General features: G+C 33.7%; 1 protein-coding gene across 1 annotated transcript; it reads right to left on the reverse strand.

Moving 5' to 3' along the window:
- Positions 1-2,196: 2,196 nt before the first annotated feature.
- Positions 2,197-16,961, reverse strand: LOC117683743 (mucin-2-like). Its single transcript, XM_066072684.1, has 4 exons — positions 16,916-16,961; positions 16,105-16,294; positions 14,581-14,722; positions 2,197-4,866 (listed from the first exon to the last, which is right to left on the reverse strand). Exons 1-4 carry the CDS (start codon positions 16,959-16,961, stop codon positions 2,197-2,199), a joined length of 3,048 nt encoding a protein of 1,015 aa, XP_065928756.1.
- Between the last annotated feature and the right edge of the window lie 1,558 nt (positions 16,962-18,519).

An 18,519-nucleotide genomic window follows, 5' to 3' on the forward strand; every position in this document is an offset into this window, starting at 1 on the left:
GAAGAAAATAGAAACCATCATTATGGTTGCAAATGAGAAAAAAAATTACCCTAAAAATCAATGCTTTAAATGTTTAAATAATGAATTCTAATACCATACTGGCACTGTACCAGTTATCGGCTAAAATTTAACGTTTTCTTTTCGTAATTCCTTATTTCTTGATGTTTTTGGATAAAACTTGACATACTTTAAAAAGTGAAATCCTTATTTATCAATCTGTTAGTTTATATCATTATTTAGAACCAAAAAGATCTTGTTTTGTGCTTTTTAGCACGCCCCGAATTTGCAGAGTTGTTACGATTTACTGTACCAGTTATCGGCTTCGTGATAATAACATAGTAAAATCCGTATTCATGTTGATTTTATACTCTCCTAAGTGTAGTTTGAATTATGCCCCTTGTGGGGTCAGACTAAAGTAGTCGGGGTCATGATACATTATAAACAAAACTCATAAAATTATTCGTTTATTATCATACGGTAATGCAGCAAATCGTAGACTATTCAACACATAATTGTGCAATCAGGTGTTCAATTGCGCTGCGAATCTCTCGAAATTGTGTGAATTCCTTTTGTTTATAATGTTAAATGTATTGATATTATATGTCAAATCAGAGAAGGGATATAATAACGTATCACAAAGAGGTAATATTCTATTTTTAACTTATTACGTCACTTCCCCCACTCCTGAAAGTGCAAAGATGTAAAATCAGCGGTAAACATTGATCGTTTAAGCTCATGTATAAAACATATTCAAGAAAGTTTTCAAGCAAACTTACTTTTCGTTAATCGAAAAAGACGACTGAATTAAAAAATCGTGGATTGTCGCGTGCTATAAACCCGAACTCTCAGTTTAGCCGATAACTGGTCTTAGCCGATAACTGGTACAGTACCAGTATATGGTATATCAATATCAATTTCATAAATGGTCCTGTCGATTCAATTGGTACATGTACCAACGAGTGTTGCTATGAAACGTGGAGCGGAAAGAAAAACGGAATAAATCACTTGAAAAGGGTACACATTTCACTAGAACGATTTTTTTTTATCGCTGTGCTAGTTTCTTACTGCCGTGCAGCCTGTTACGAACAGCACGATTGACAAATCGTAACTGATCGGGGAACTTCTCTATCATTTTACACTTGAATATGAGGTGATTAGAGTCCATACGTCCTTATGCGACTCACAGAGATCTGATACGGTAATGTCACGATAGACATATTTCAGGTGACGTGATCTGTAACGATCTCATTTCAAATGAAATTCTTGATCTCATCCAAACACCACGACACGAGTCATCGATTTAGAGCGCTTGTGTACGTACAGATACGTTCGTATACGTTACGATACGTTCATTACGAAACGTTTTGCTCTGTTAAGATAACAAGGCATGATAATGATGGCAATTCTTCACTATTAAAATGGAAGATGATCACGATTAATTTTGACCCCAACAAATAAGGTCCTTACTTGTTTTAGAACAACACAGGGCTAGTATATATAAACAGAAGTGTACCAATATTTACTTTTGAATTAGCAGTTATTTAAACATGCATTTCATATGTACATGTATATAAGATGCATATCAAGAGCTGTAAAAGCAGCCAGGTTTTAGTGGTCATCAAATTCATGATTAAGTCTGAGGAAAACCAAATCATTATTTTTCTTAAGATAATACAATCATGTACATGTATACTGTAGAATCCTTTATTTTACGCTGGTTCTTATTTCTACGATTCAACCATTTTGCATCAAATTGCGAGAATTCAAAATAGCAAACGTCGAACTTTTATTATAGTTTCATTTAGTTAACATCTGTCCGAAAAATAAAAGCGTGTTATTCTGAAATCTGATTTGCTTTTCGTGATTGTAGGCAGATATTAATTCCTTGTGTTTCATTAGGAATCTATGGTAAACAATTAATGTAAAGTACAAGTATATCGATTCTGACTTATTTTTACATATATGTATCAGGTAAATAAATTGATATCATAATTTCCGTTTTCCGTCACGCTTTTTAGTAACACTCTGGTACCAACAAGATCGAACCTAGGGTACACCACGGCTGCGTTCAAGATCGTAACAGCCACCCTTGCTCCAAAGTTACTTAGTTAGATAGACTTGATACGTAGTATTGAACGCAGTTAATGAATTAATGTTCTTATTGCTAAGCTTGCATATCGTTACAGCTCCGTAGAGCTATGTAGCTGCTACGATCTTTTTATCAGACACTGCCGGGGGCTTTTTCTTAAATTTAGGTCTGTAAACCTTTTGGAAGAACCGAATAACATCCATAGATATTATTAATCCAACCAGAACAGTAACTGTCAAAATTCCCAGAATTCCCACGTTCCTGGCACTTGGCCGTGGATCCTCAGCACACGCCTTTTTCCGTACGGTCGAAGAAAGAACTGTAGTGTCTACTTTTAATTCTGATACCATATCTTCTATTTTTTCGTTGATGGTGATATTTTTCTTCACACACGTGCAACCACATGATGAAGAGTTAGAAACCGGTATTTGTTCAGGGGTTGATAAATCACTAACTGGTTTCGTTGTGACGTTTTCAGTTGTTGTGTCTTGTGTAATTTGTGTTATGGCATCATCAGTTGTTGTGTCTTCTGTTGTCTGTGTTGTGACGTCATCAGTTGTTGCTTCTTTTGTTTTTGATGTTGTGACGTCTTCGGTCGTTGTGTCTCCTGTTGTTGGTGTTGTGACTTCATTAGATATTTTGTCTTCTGTTGTTTGTGTCGTAACATCATCAGTTATTGTGTCTTCCCTTTTTTGTGCTGTGACATCTTCAGTTGCTGTGTCTTCGGATGTTTGTGTTGTGACATCTTCAGTTGTAGTGTATTCTTTTGTTTGCGTTGTGATGTCTTCTGTTGCTGTGTCGTCTTCTGTTTGTGTTGTGACGTCTTCAGTTGCTTTGTCTTCTGTTGTTTGTGTTGTGACGTTTTCAGATGTTGTGTCTTCTATTGTGAGTGTTGTGACGGCTTCGGTTGTTGTGTCTTCTGTTGTTGGTGTTATGACGTCATTAGATGTTTCGTCTTCTGTTGTCTGTGTCGTAACATCATCAGTTGCTGTGTCTTCCGCTGTTTGTGTTGTGACGTCTTCAGTTGCTGTGTCTTCTGTTGTTTGTGTTATGACATCTTCAGTTGTTGTGTCTTCTGTTGTTTGTGTTGTGACGTCATCAGTTGTTGTGTCTTCTATTGTTAGTGTTGTGACAGCTTCGGTTGTTGTGTCTTCTGTTGTTGGTGTTATGACGTCATTAGATGTTTCGTCTTCTGTTGTCTGTGTTGTAACATCATCATTTGTTGTGTCTTCTGTTGCTAGTGTTGCGACGTCATCTGTTGTTGTGTCTATAAATGTTTGCGTTGTGAGATCTTCAGTAGTTGTTTCTTCTGTTGTCTGTGTTGTGATGTTTGTAGTTGTTGTTTTTTCTCTTGTTTGTGTTGTGACGTTTTTGGTCGATTTGTTTACTGTTGTCTGCTTTTTGACGTCATCAGTTGTTTCTTCTGTTGTCTGTGATGTGAAAATTTCGGTTGTTGTTTCTTTTGTGGTTTGTGTTATGACATCTTCAGTTGTAGTTTCTTCGAATGTTTGTGTTGTGACATCTTCAGTTCTTATGTCTTCTATTTTCTGTGTTGTGAAGTCATCAATTGTTGTATCTTCTGTTGTTTGTGTTGTGACGTTTTCGGTGGTTGTGTCTTCTGTTGTTTGTGTTGTGACATTTTCAGCTGTTGTGTCTTTGAATGTTTGTGTTGTGACATCTTCAGTCGTTGTGTCTTTGATTATTGGTGTTGTAATGTCATCAGTTGTTGTGTCTTCGGTCGTCTTTGTCGTAACATCTTTAATTGTTGTGTACTTTGTTGTCTGTGATGTAACGTCATCAGTTGTAGTGTCTTTGGATGTTTGTGTTTTGATCTCTTTTGTCGTTGTTTCTTCTGTTGTCTGTGTTGTGATGTCTTCGGTCATTATGTCTTCTGATGGTTGTGTTTTGACATCATCAGTTGTTGTGTCTTCTCTTGTTTGTGTTGTGATGTCTTCAGTTGTTGTGTCTTCGGATGTTTGTGTTGTGACATCTTCAGTTGTTGTGTCTTCGGATGTTTGTGTTGTGACATCTTCAGTTGTTCTGTCTTCGGATGTTTGTGTTGTGACATCTTCAGTTGTTGTGTCTACTGTTTTCTGTGTTGTGACGTCATCAGTTGTTTTGTCTTTTGTTGTTTGTTTTGTGACGTCTATAGTTGCTGTATCTTTTAGTATCTGTGTTATGTCGTTTTCAGTTGTGATGTCTTCTATTGTTTGTGTTGTGACCTCTATGGTTGTTGTGTCTTCTGTTGTTGGCGTTGTGACGTCATCAGATGTAATGTCTTCTGATGTTTGTGACGTAACATCATCAGTTGTTGTATCTTCTGTTGTTGATGTTGTGACGTCTTCATTTGTTGTGTCTATAAATGTTTGCGTTATTAAATCTTCAGTAGTTGTTTCTTCTGTTGTCTGTGTTGTGATGTCTTCGGCTGTTGTTTGTGTTATGACATCTTCAGTTGTTGCGTCTTCTTTTGTTTGTGTTGTGACGTCATCAGTTGTTTTGTTTTCTGTTGTTTGTGTTGTGACGTCCCCTGTTGTTGTGTCTTCTGTTGTTGATGTCGTTATATCATCAATTATTGTGTCTTTTGTTGTCTGCGTTGTGATGTCTTCGGCTGTTGCATCATCTGTTGTTGGCGTTGTGATGTCATTAGTTGTTCTGTCTTCGGATGTTAGTGTTGTGGTGTCTTCAGTTCTTTGTGTTGTGACGTCTTCAGGTATTGTTTTTTCTTTTATTTTTTGCGTTGTGGCTTCTTTTGTTGTTGTTGGGTTAATCTCTTTTGTCTACCAAATTAAGAGGACAATACCTGTTAACCAGTAACAACAATACAGTTCTTAAGCCATTGACTCAATAGTTAAATATATTTATATGTTGACCTTTAAATTTATAAATAAAGTTCCATTGTTTTATAAAATCCCATGCCATACTAATTAATAAATTAGACAGTCAGAAGACAAGTATTCTGAAGAAAAACTAAAGCTAGGCTCTTTTGTCATCAGCCATATTATAAAGCTACGTTCATAACTTTTTGAAGAGCCGTCAATAATATCGATAGCACATTAAATAATCAAAATACTACTCTATTGAACACAGAGTAATTATTTACATGTATTCAATGAACAAAATGAAAGAAGATTTGAATAGAGCATCAGAACCAATTGTTTGTTAAAAGGACTAAATTATGAATTTTTAACATAACGCCAAGAAACCAGAAATGACGTCGCTAGCGTGCGGCGATTACTCTCTACCCACCCTTTATGAAATATATTTTCTTATCTTCAGTAATAGTTATCTTAATGCATTAACATTTTCAGCTCTGAACTAAAATAGGTAGATATTACAAAGTACACCTTACGCCGATTTTTCACAATTTTATCGCATTTGTGACATTAATTTTGGATCAACCCTCGTATTTGCAAAACAAAGTATTAAAATTTACGATTGTTTTATTAAAATGTGTGGTCCAAAATTGCCGTGGATTATTCTAGAAGTTATCTTCACAGTTTCGAGGATGAGTAAAATGATACGGACAATACACCTTCAATTAAAGATCTGTCACGTTTCTTAACTTAGTTTTCAGTTTGTTTGTTTGTTTGTTTGTTTTTTCAAATGAGTGTATCAATTTGCGAACACCTCTTATCCCCATTCTCATTCGATTCCAACGCTCAAAATTTAAATTTAAATGAAAATGTCGTATATAACCAAATATTCTGTTGTTTTAATCGATTTCTTTCTTTAATTGCATAGGCTATAACTAAAAGGTTAAATTTAATAATAAATCTGTCAGTGTTTTTACTCAGATGAACTTTACCGTTGTGATGTCATAAATCGCCTTTGTAGTGATTGGTGAACCAATCGGTTCGTTGCACAATTCGTCTTCAGTCAATCCAGCTTTAAAAGGGAAACTGTAATTGTCGTGATACAGAAACCCTGAAACGTCGTTGAAAAAAAATATTAAGGTTGTCATTTTGAATGTATCAAAATACAAAATGATTCAATTAAGCATTGAGTGCTTTTTTTTGGATATCATCGGTCCTATAACACACCAGGCCGTACAGACAAAATAAATACCACTTATATTTCATTTTTTATGTTTATTTGTATAAAGTATTTTTGTATCATTGTTTTAAAACCTATATATATATATATATATATATATATATATATATATATATATATATATATATATATATATATATATATATATATATATATATATATATACGCTATACGCACTTTGCCAGGGATATGAATAATTGATGGGACAGCCATAAATCATGTAATTTAGTGCGCTTCCGCGGCCAAAAATAAAGTGCCAGAAACTTTGCCGGAAAATCTCTTCTTTGAGATCGAAAAGATACAATTTAACGAGTATTATTCAAAATGGTAATGTTAGTTTCTTTTAATCGTATAATAATGTACAATGATGACGCTCACTTGTATTCATGCGCCATGTGTGTTATTGAAAATTGAATGTCACAAATTTCCGATGCTAACATAATGAGAAATATAGACCGAAAGTAAGTATTTTCTGCTATTAACGTTGGATTCTCAAGATGATATTTTTGTTATGTATTTATATTTGGAAGGCTTAATTAAAAAAGAATGGTTTTGATCATATTTATTGTTTACATTCATTACATTAAGGTCAAAAGCATTATAGAAAATTAAGTAAGACAATTAAAGGGAGAGTGCAAGAAAGTAAACTAGACTCTTTATTGATTTCACCCACTTTGAGCAAATTCATTGTTTGCGCCCATCGGCAGAGGTTTTGGATAGTTTGCAGGACTAAAAAGATGTAGGACGTCACTCAGAAGTAAATTTGTAGATCGGTTCATTTTTGCTGGATTGTAAATATATCATTTTGTGTCATGTATAATTATGTAATGTAATGATCGACATTCTTGGACGACTTAAGAGGACTGGATAGTCGAGGTCATTTTTTGATTACATTTATCTTCTTAACAAGAAGAGGTCTAGATACAGTTATGTAAACTATTTAAATTTTAAAGCTGAAATATTTGGATTTTTAAAGAAATAAAAAAAAGTTTATAATCAAAAAAAAAAAAATTATAATAATATAAATAAAATAAATAATAAATATAAAATAAAATAAATTATAAATAAATGTAAATAAAATAAAGCATTCAAAATTTGAGATTTGATGAGTAATTTGTTGACCATCAAGCCTGCTTAAGGTAATGTTCGACACATTTATACTCAAAACCAACGCAATTTGCATACAACACTACGCCCCCCCCCCTTTGGGATTAGAATTTCATTATTTTGAAGGTTTTTTTTTTCTTTCTTGCTTGTCAAGAATTTTTTAGATAAGGCTGGTCCACCACTTTCAAAAACTTCATATTTATTGCTTTTTGATAGTTTGACAACTGTTTTGATCAATTTTGGACAGAAATAGGCCAGTTCAAGAATTGTTTACATTTGAGTCCTCTTATAAATGAACAAAATGGCCGGACATCCCCCTTAAGATACAACGTAAGTTCAAACTTTTCTTCTCCATCTGACTTGTAGAATAACGTACTTCGGTGGTAATATTGAGTAGACTCTAAATGGGATGCCAACATGCTGCTAGGTAAGGAAGTTTTATACTGTAACAGGGAACAGGAACTTCCCGCAGTGACGTAGACTGCCCCGCAATTTCGTGACTTAAGGCATTCCGAGGCACAATCAGATGACCTGAGTGCGGTCTTGCTATCATAACCCAATAAATACACAGTAGAGGACATCTTGGTGAAACAGGAGTCTCTACCTGAATGAGAACAAAATGAAATTAATTCAAATAACATTTTATGCATGTTTTGGAGAGATGAGACATAATTAAATAATTATGCGCATTTATAACGTGACATTACATCACCAGAATTGGCGAGTTTTTCGCCCGTGGCATTGTATAAATATTTATTTAATTGCGTGGACCCTGAGGTCCACGCAGAAAATATATAAGCGAGGTTAAACCGGATGCTATGGGGAAAATTCAGTCTGCGCATGAGCTAGCCTGGTTCCTGTGCGTAATGGGTAGCTCAGGGAACCAGGCTAGCACAGGTTTATCTGAATAGGGCGGGATTCCATGCCATATGCACATGTAAGTTCAAAGGCGCTGTAATTGTAAAGTTGTCGGTAAACATTACAGAAACAAAGTATTCCTTTTAAAGAAATGATCGGCATGTGATATAAACTGTCAGTATAATGAAATAAGGTAATGTTATGCCGAAACTACAGCATGCATCAAATAGCATAATTTGCAATGTTTTGTGGTTTTCCGAATACACATGTAGCTGAACTTTACTTTTATAGAAGGCGAGGCTAGATCGAGTACTTCCCGATTAAAATCATTTAAGTATTTAAGTATGAATGAATAATTATGTGACTGTATATAATATAATGGTTGTATAAAAGTTTAAATCTCATGAAAAATGCACCAAAATCACAAAGCTGTCACTGCATAATTAACAAAGTAGTGCGAAGCATAATGTGCGAGCAAATAGTAGAATTCGCGGAATGCCTGATACTATACATGCAATCGTCATTAATATAGATCATAATATTTATTATTTTAGAAGTATTAACCCTTTTAAAAATTCTGAGATTAAAAGTCAACTATACTTATACAGTGTACATAATACAAAGTTCATATTAAGTGGTTAAAAGCAGGGGGCTAGAGTTGGTGGAATCTGTGATAATTTTAAGGCTTTCACGTTTTCGTTGGAAACACATGAAAATGGTCCACGTATTGCAGTCCTTTTTTAAAGGACAGCAGCCTGTCTATATATTATAACAGTAATTTGATCCAAAGGGTCGGACCACGTCGAATTGCCGGGCGCGGATCTATGAACAAACGAGACGCGAAGCGCCTTTGGATCAATATTTTTATCAAGTTAATTACTGTTATAATGATAAATTTATTATATATCCTTGTGCATTTTAAATCTAAAACTAAAATTGATCTTTATAGCGAGCGAACCAGTAAGCGGGAAAAATAAGGAGAAAAGCTACAGATTCATAAAAAAATGTTTTTGACAGCATCCTTGTACTCATCATGCCTTCTAGCTCCCATAGTGCTATTCCAAAAAAAATGGCTGACCTTTCACTCGGAGTTTAAGGTTTCGTGTGGATTATCGACTCGTTTTCAAGATAGCACTAGCTTTTGAGAACCAAGAGAGGTATTGCACGCATCCATTCCTTCTGTCCTTTCCGATATATTTCATTTTATCAAATAAGATAAACAACATGACTTCTTTGGAAAGGACACTTATTCAGTCGAGAATAGTAGAATAGCAGAAAGTTTACATGTGACATCACAGGGAACTCGCGATAGATTTCCTGCGATAAATGTACAGGTGGATCAAGCATCTTTACTGGATGTTACGTGTAATGAGTACTCGCGATTTCAGTATAAACTGCGATCCCTTAGATAATTAGATTTTGTTTTAATTCTTTTATGGCTTTAAATAGAGGATATTATACACGCTAGTTCCATACTTTACTGACATTTTGATCAAATAGTGGGGCATTTAAAAAAAAAACCTTCAAAGAAGTTTGCATATGGTCAAACCTTTAAATGTGAATACGTAATGAACGTACATTTAGCATACCACAATGAACAAATTAAAAAAAAAAATAATTATGAAACCGATAAATCTGACAAACAATTTATCGTTTACAAATTTCACTGATCGAAGACGTCTATAGCGCCTTTTCCCATTATTTCGCCTACACCTAACTTGTCTATTTGATTGCTGGCCACTCAGCCATGGCTCTTTGAAATCAACATGATTTGTCTGGCTTTTGAGCTAAGACTACGCAATATAAGCACATTTCACGCGAAATCGGCAGTATTATTTACTTGTTTTGATGAAAGAAATAGATATTTACATCCTATCGAAAGTCCAAGGTCTTGTTAAAATGGTTCTGAAACTATTATTTTTTAAATTCTCAAAGCTCATTGGGGTTAACCGTCATGTTTTTGTTTACTGATGGTTATCTATAAGTGAGATTAATAACTGTAGGACGGCCATTTTTAAACCCTCGAACTGATCTCAGTTGGGAATACTCATTATGTTTTCATCCCTGACTAATTATTGGAAAACCGATGTTGATAAAGAGATATGAAATTAATTACTCTAGCAACAGTTTGAAATGTTTCGTAAGTTAGGCAAAAGCTATGAAAATGACAAAAAACCTTTCATTTCGCAAATAGGGGTTAACTCCAGAAAAGTTTCTACGTAATGTTTCGACTGACCTTTGTCCAATCAGATCGTAGCTAGGCGGAGTTAAGACATTAACCGCTCGAACTGATCTCAGTTGGGAATACTCATTATGTTTTCATCCCTGACTAATTATTGGAAAACCGATGTTGATAAAGAGAAATGAAATTAATTACTCTAGCAACAGTTTGAAATGTTTCGTTAGTTATGCAAAAGCTATGAAAATGACAAAAAAATGTTTCGACTGACCTTTGTCCAATCAGATCGTAGCTGGGCAGAGTTAAGACATTGTCGCTCGTGACTTTGAATGAGAGAGAGAGAGAGAGAGAGAGAGAGAGAGAGAGAGAGAGAGAGAGAGAGAGAGAGAGAGAATTGAGTAAATTATAAGTGGTGCCGATGAAGAAATAATCATTAGTTATAAACTTGCAAACAAATTAATTAAGGTCTGTGTATGAAAATTACATGATTATCATATATTGGTATGACTTTAAAGCGTTTTAAAGAACGATTGTGAAAATTTCTGTGGCCGCGCGGCGTCGACAACATGTACAAAAATGACGTACTAGTTAACCAACTAAATTTCCTAGCATGGAGTCCGAGAATACGGGCATTAAATATTTTGAAATGCGAACGAATGATCACTTATGAATTTAGATGTGGTGAAAAGGAAAAGCAACGCAAGCGGATGCTTAGTGAAAAACTAACACAATGCATGGCGGACAAATTCGTCCTAAGGTAAAGAATGTTTCACACTGAGTAACCATGAAGAAATTTGAAGAAAAAATGCCTATTAAACTCTTCTGTGTACTTCGCTGTAAGAGACAAAGAATTAAAAGTGTTCTCAGTAGGGAATACTCAACATTTTTTTCATCAATGACTAATTATTGAAAAACGTTTTATGGACAAAGGAATATAGCGGACCTTATTGATAAGAATTCCTTTTCTTTTGAATCTTTAAGTTTATCGGTTTTTTTTTGTGTTTGCCGAGCGTTCATGCATTGTTGTGCTGTTATTTGTTTGCACTGAATGTTGGGTAATTAAACTTTAATCTGGCGTTTGATTGTTTTCCCCGGAAGACAGAGAGTTTGATCAAAAGGCATAGAGTCTTTTAGAAAATTGATTGAAAGAATAAAACACATGGCTCTTTCCTTATTACGCATTTGCTCTAAGTTTAATTTGGTATTTCATATTTCATGTTATCATGCACAAACAGCCAAAGATATTTCAGACTTCTGAACTATATGTAAAGTATCTTTGAGGAAAGTTCAAAAAGTGCATGCAAGGTCATGACCGTATACGTCTAGTAGTTAATTGATTTAATCAATACTCAATATTTTATCATAAAATCTTTCATAATGATAGCATGGGTAAAAAGGCAAATTTTACTGTAAAAAAATATTGACACTGGGACAGATCTCTCAAAATTTAAAAAAATCAATTTTTTGTGATATAAATACAGTTATGAATCTAAATATATAATCAAATATACACAAGCATATTAAGGTAATGATCCATACCCCACTACATAAATAAAATTTGTACCGAATTTTTTTCAGATTTCTCAAACATGTATCTTGGGATATATCCTTATCAAATTTTACCCAGTTGCCTGCTGGTCCATCAGTATTATAAAATCTAGGACCGTTGCTAAAATTAGCATCGATTGCGGAAAACGGTGCTTTTTTCATAATTTAAGAATATTAGCATAAGCCTGAAGTTTGAATTTCAGAAAATCATTTTTTGACTGATATCCTTTGTAAAATGAACGAAATTATTTTTCAAATCAAATGATTTCATGAAACACTTGCTTTTTATTAAAAAAAGTAGATAAATTTGCTTACAAATGAGATAAAATGAAAAAAAATTCAAAGAGAATTTAATCTTTTAAATTTTTTTTTTACCTACAGAATTCTCTGAAAATTTGATACTTTTACCCCTTAAGGCCCTTAATCAATTGAAAATAAAATTACCCAAAGGACCGGCGTTTTCGGGATCACAATGGGCGTATTTTTGGTAAAAATCATGAAAATATGTATTTTGAAAAATAGTTCCGTAAAAATAAATATTGCATAAAGTCATCATTTCATCTATCTAAACAGTATGTTTAGCTTTTTGTTGAAAAGAAGAACATGATTTGAACAATCAATTTGACCAATCTGTATTATATAAATCGCATAAAATGATTTTTTTTTTTGGATATCGGTAAGTATTATGGATCGAGATCGGTATTTAGAAATTGCAGTCAAATACGCGGAAAACGCTAATTACCTGATATGCGTTCAAGACAAAATCTCTATTTAACTGGTTTGAAGACTGTTCTAAAAAATGAATTAACTTCAATGTATAATTTTGGTTCTAAAACAATTTCGTGGGGAAAATATATTATAGTTATGCTCGTTGCTAAGAGTATATAATAAAGGTGATATAGCGTTTACAAGTAGGTCAAATTATTCCCCTGTGTGTAGTTATCTCCCTGATTGCACTAGAATCGATCTCAGTCGGGACTTTATTTTGGATTTTTATGGACGTTCGGGGATAATGTTCAAAGATTCGGATTAAATTCAACCTTATACGCAATGAAGTTTATATATACATGGAAAAAGTAAGTGTTCTATATTTTCAAAAAGAGTACGCAATCGACACAACCCAGTAAAGTTTACATTCACTTGATAAGTACAGCGAAGTACATTGAAGCGTTTAATAGGCATTTACTCCAGAAAAGTTGTTACGTAATGTTTTGACTGACCTTTGTTCAATCGTAGAAGGCGGAGTTGAGACATAACCGCGCGTGACTTAATTTGATAGAGAGAGAGAAAGAAAGAGTTAACTGGTTAATGGAGTAAATTTAGCATGACGCAGATGAGCGAACTATCTACTCAACAATAGTTATAAAGTGACAAATGAAGGTCTAGTATATCTTATAAATTTATGAAACTTGGAAGTGTTTTGAAATTCTTTAACCAGGGAACAACAATGTCTATAAATATAAAATTGGATGAAGTATAATATCAAACATCGAAGACTATACGATTATTTAAGAACCTGTTTTTATTATTAAGTGTTACCGTTAGTATTCTAATCAAGAATCTTCCTGGAATTAAACATAGGTTGTAAATTTACTTTGTATAAAACTTTCTTCGTGGTTACTCAGTGTGACACATTCTTTACCTTAGGACGAATTTGTCCGCCATTGTATTATTTTTCCACTAAGCATCCGCCTGCGTTGCCTTTCCTTTTCACCACATCTAAATTCATAAGTGATCATTCGTTCGCATTTCAAAATATTTAATGCCCTTATTCTCGGACTCCATGCTAGGAAATTTAGTTGGTTAGCTACTTCATTCTTATAGATGTACATGCTGTCGACGGTGTGCGGCCAAAGAAATTTTCACAATCGTTCTTTAAAACGCTGTATAGTTATACCAATAAAGGATATACAAGTCATGTAAATTGTTTTAGTATCAGACTTTAGTAAATTTGTTTGCAAGGTTATTACTAATGATTATTTCTTCATCGGCACCACTTATAATTTACTCAATTCACTTTCTCTCTCTCTCTCTCTCTCTCTCTCTCTCTCTCTCTCTCTCTCTCATTCAAGTCACGAGAGACAATGTCTTAACTCTGCCCAGCTACGATCTGATTGGACAAAGGTCAGTCGAAACATTACGTAGAATCTTTTCTGGAGTTAACCCTATTTGCGAAATGAGAGGTTTTTTGTCATTTTCATAGCTTTTGCATAACTAACGAAACATTTCAAACTCTTGCTAGAGTAATTAATTTCATATCTCTTTATCAATATCGGTTTTCCAATAATTAGTCAGGGATGAAAACATAATGAGTATTCCCAACTGAGATCAGTTCGAGCGGTTAATGTCTTAACTCCGCCTAGCTACGATCTGATTGGACAAAGGTCAGTCAAAACATTACGTAGAAACTTTTCTGGAGTTAACCCCTATTAAACGCTTCAATTTAATTTGCTATAATTGATTGCAGTTGTCAGGATATTTTCGAAATCAATTTTTATGTCAGCTTGGTTTCTTTGTTAAAAACGGACAAGACGTAATAACGCGTTAATTACACCAGACGTTGTTTTGTGACGTATGGATAATAACCTGAATATTCTCTCTCTCTCTCTCTCTCTCTCTCTCTCTCTCTCTTATTTATCATCAAATAAGAAATAAAGTCTTAAACTTTACCGCTTGGGTTTTCACAAATAAATCCCATTGTTACTGATGACGAGCACGCAGTTAGACTAAGGAAGTCGGAAGTTACGTAACCACAAGCAGTGTCCCCGGCGTAGTCTCTCAGATTGTCATATCTGTTGGTGACGTCGGTGTTAGGAACACAGTCTCCCCAGTGAAACTTGGAGGATCCGCTGGCGCTGGACTCCATGTGAAGACCCACCCAGTAATTTCTACAACATGTGAAAGTACGTAATTACTCCATGTGTACACCCACCTAATAACGTCTACAACATGTAAATATACGTAATTACTCCATGTGTACATCAACCAAATAACTTCTACAGGATGTGAAAGTACGTAATTACTCCATGTGTACACTCACCTAGTACTTCTACAACACGAGAAAGTACGTAATTTTTCTATGTATACACCCGTCCAAAATCTTTTACAACATGTGAAAGTAGGTAATTACTCCATGTGAACACCCACCCATTAAATTCTACAACATGTGAAAGTAAGTAATTACTCCATGTGAACATCCACCTAGTAACTCCTACAGCATGTGAAAGTATGTAAATACTCTTTGTGTATACTCGTCCAATAACTTCTACAGGATATAAAAGTACGTAATTACTCCATGTGAACAACCACCCAATAACTTCTACAACATGTGAAAGTATGCAATAACGTAATGTGAACACCAACCTAGTTACTCCTACAGCATGTGAAAGTTCGTAATTACTCAATGTGTAGACCCATCCAGTTACTTCTACAACATGTGAAAGTACGTTATTATTCGATGTGTAGACCCATCAAGTATTTGTTACAGGACCCACCCAGTAGTATTCACAAAAATGTGAAAGTACTATTAGATTAGTTTGAGTCCAAACTAATTAAAAATTAGATCTTTGATCCGCTCCAACTTGATTGCTACACAACGGTGTTGGAGTGGATCAAAGATTTAATGTTTGTAGACACACCAAGTATTTTTTATCATATAAGAAAGTAACTAAATGTTTCTAATGATATCTACAAAATATGGAAGGTGCTTTACGTAAAGACCCACTACAATATATATAAAGTTTTCAATTCGAATACCTTTACAGATATGTTCTGTCAAGTAGTTTGTTAAAGTTAGTTCAGGACGACAAGGAGAGCTGCAAACACGTTTAAAATTTGTATGAATAATTCTATGAGTCCACCTTTAAACTACTTAATTATGTATTTAAAAGTATATTTATTGATATACATTGATATACATTAAGGCTGCTAGTCCATTTGATGTGTTTAGTTGTTTACAACTGACATCGTATCAGAAATTAATCGGTTTTAAAGAAGAAAATACTTAGATACATACTTTAAAGATAGATAGATAGATAGATAGATAGATAGATAGATAGATAGATAGATAGATAGGCCAAACATAAATCCTATTCAACTGATGATAATGATGATGATGACGATGAGAATTTAATTTTATTTTGCAGTTAAATCAATATCTTTTATATGCATCGTTTAATAAACAGATTCTGAAAGCTTTTTATCTCATATTTCGGCTTACAGTCTTGATTTTGGGAAAAATTACCGACAATGATGACAAGAGTAACTATACCTGGCAGTTAGCCAAGTGAACTCTGATGTATAAACTTCATTAGCACTCTCAATAAAGCTCTTCATGGAGCTGAAAACTCCATGGTCCCCGAAGCTTGCCAGTGTGAGACCACGGTGTTTACAGGCCTGGTACGCCTTGCCCCATGGCAACAGACTGGTGTGGATCTCAAACCGACAGGACTCGTCTAAAACTGAAACAAATGCACTGTACAATCGGTTATTTTCGCGATAATCTTAGTTTTGCAATTTACATTCACTTTTTGATAAACGCGATGTTTTATGCTATCTTAAAATTTTATATCGTAAAAAATTACCTGTAAAAAGAAATTACAATGTTACAGATTTAACCCTTTTTTAAACATACAAAATACCAGGATTATACGGTAATCTCAGTACTCAAATGTTCGTTAAAAGGAACGTTTATTTATAAATGAGTACTATAATTATTCAAACGTACAGTCATGCTTTTGGAACTTCATTTGTGCATGTTTCTGTTTCTAAATCTTTTTCTCTGAGTACCATCTTATTTACATTTTTACCGAGCTTGAGCCCAAATTAAATTTAAGTTCTTCGATGCCTTATCTAACCCATTTTGCGGTCACTAAAAGCTACAAGTTCGTATTTATGAATGAACCTCTGAAAATGAGAAGAACTGAGATAAGCCCATATATACGTAAAAAATATGTCGCAATAATGCTATTTAACATATTTATTTCAGAATTATTAACTTGAAGATATATTTATTTGGTCAACAATTTTTATCTTTGATAATTTGTGGTAGCTACTAACAAAAAGTATAAATGAAAACTTACTGCCAAGAATGTCACTATCGTCTGGCCGAACAAATCCAAGATTCATATTTAACATCATATAAAACACACAAAGTAGTCGCATGGCGATCTGATTGTATCCTGTTAACAAGAAAAGAGATATGTTTAATCCAAAACATGACACATGAAAACAACCTTGTTTAAAAACATTTGCTACATATGAAACAAAAATGAAAATATTGACACGTATGCGTTAAATTTCAATTATAATTATCGATACTACATTTTAGGGTAATGTATTGACTTTTTTTGTATATAAGTTTAAAAACATTGAGCACTACTGTTTGTGTATATAGAAGTCTATTTCTTGTTTGCTTTTTAAATAATTTAAATACCTAAGAATTACTCAACTTTATTTAGCTTACACTTTAGTTCGTCGAGTATGAATTGAAAGTTTTTAAACAAAATGAATTTTGACGTCTGATGTATTATTTGGTCTGGTCCTTCTTGTGGAGTTAAACATAAGGTATGATTCATCAACTTTTACTCAATGACTTTATTTATAAAGACAGAAACGTAATTTATTAATAAACATTAATCATCATCATCATCATCATCATCATTATCATCATCATTACTTTCTTCTTCTTCTTCTTCTTTGTATACATACGAGGGTCAATCAAAATATACGAAGACTATGTGGCTGTCTATCATACATTTTTCATGAAAGGCATACTCAACAGATTAATCTGCGCACCAACACTTATGTTATTGATATGCGAAGTTTTAGTCCATTTGATGAAACGGTATTTTTGTTACCCCTTTTTATAAACAACATGTTTTGTCACCACGGCGCACGGTAACGTTCAAAACATGACGTCAAGATTAAACACGCACAGTTTACAGATATACCCCATCTTAATATCACGATTAGTCTCGTGTGCCTTTCTCCTTACAATTTAAAATTGCACTGAACCACTTAACATCTTATTTGCACACATTTGTTCGAGAATCATGAGTTAGTTTTTTAAAGTTTTCATTTTCTAACCGTGTATCTCTTAGTTTACAGTAAGTATAACCCTAAACGTCGGTTGACGTTACTTATTTTTTGAATAAATATTTACAGATATTCGACTCTCTTTCGGACTTTTTTATATTCAAAATACAATGACCATCACCCCCACAAAATTTATTACAGTTAAACACAAACTTACAAATAATTGTTGACTTATTTTTTGCACCATTGAACATTTTCACAGCTTGTGTCGGCTTTTTCCTGGGTTAAATTCATTTTTGTACCTCTCGTTGCGCCGTGACGTCCGGCGACGTCGACGTTTTTAGTCAATTCTAAAGAGGACTATCTCTCTTTAGTTACTAATATCTGTTCGACAAAACAAGGCATCCCGTCATTATTTGGAACATAGAATACCAAGACAAAACTTTATTTGAGATTTCAATATTTTTTGGTTTTAAGCCCAATTTATAGAGATATTACTTTCAACATTATACGGTTTATCGTTGACATAACACAAATTTTGACCGTGCGAAGTGACCTTATTTTTGCAGGATTAGATTATAAATAATTGTTAGAAATAAAGGAATTTATTAACTTTTTTTCTTGTAAATTGTTTGAAACTATTGCTAAA

Source organism: Magallana gigas, chromosome 10 (genome assembly GCF_963853765.1).
Source record: "Magallana gigas chromosome 10, xbMagGiga1.1, whole genome shotgun sequence".
Lineage (NCBI taxonomy): Eukaryota > Metazoa > Mollusca > Bivalvia > Ostreida > Ostreidae > Magallana > Magallana gigas.

What these genes read in the sequence shown, in the direction of transcription:
- LOC117683743 (XM_066072684.1), bottom strand. Translation starts at nt 16,961, where the DNA reads ATGAATCTTGGATTTGTTCGGCCAGACGATAGTGACATTCTTGGCA. An exon ending in CGATAGTGACATTCTTGGCA is followed by an intron (nt 16,295 to 16,915) that starts GTAAGTTTTCAT and finishes CATTTGTTTCAG; the next exon opens with TTTTAGACGAGTCCTGTCGG. An exon ending in GGGACACTGCTTGTGGTTAC is followed by an intron (nt 4,867 to 14,580) that starts GTAACTTCCGAC and finishes TTAATTTGGTAG; the next exon opens with ACAAAAGAGATTAACCCAAC.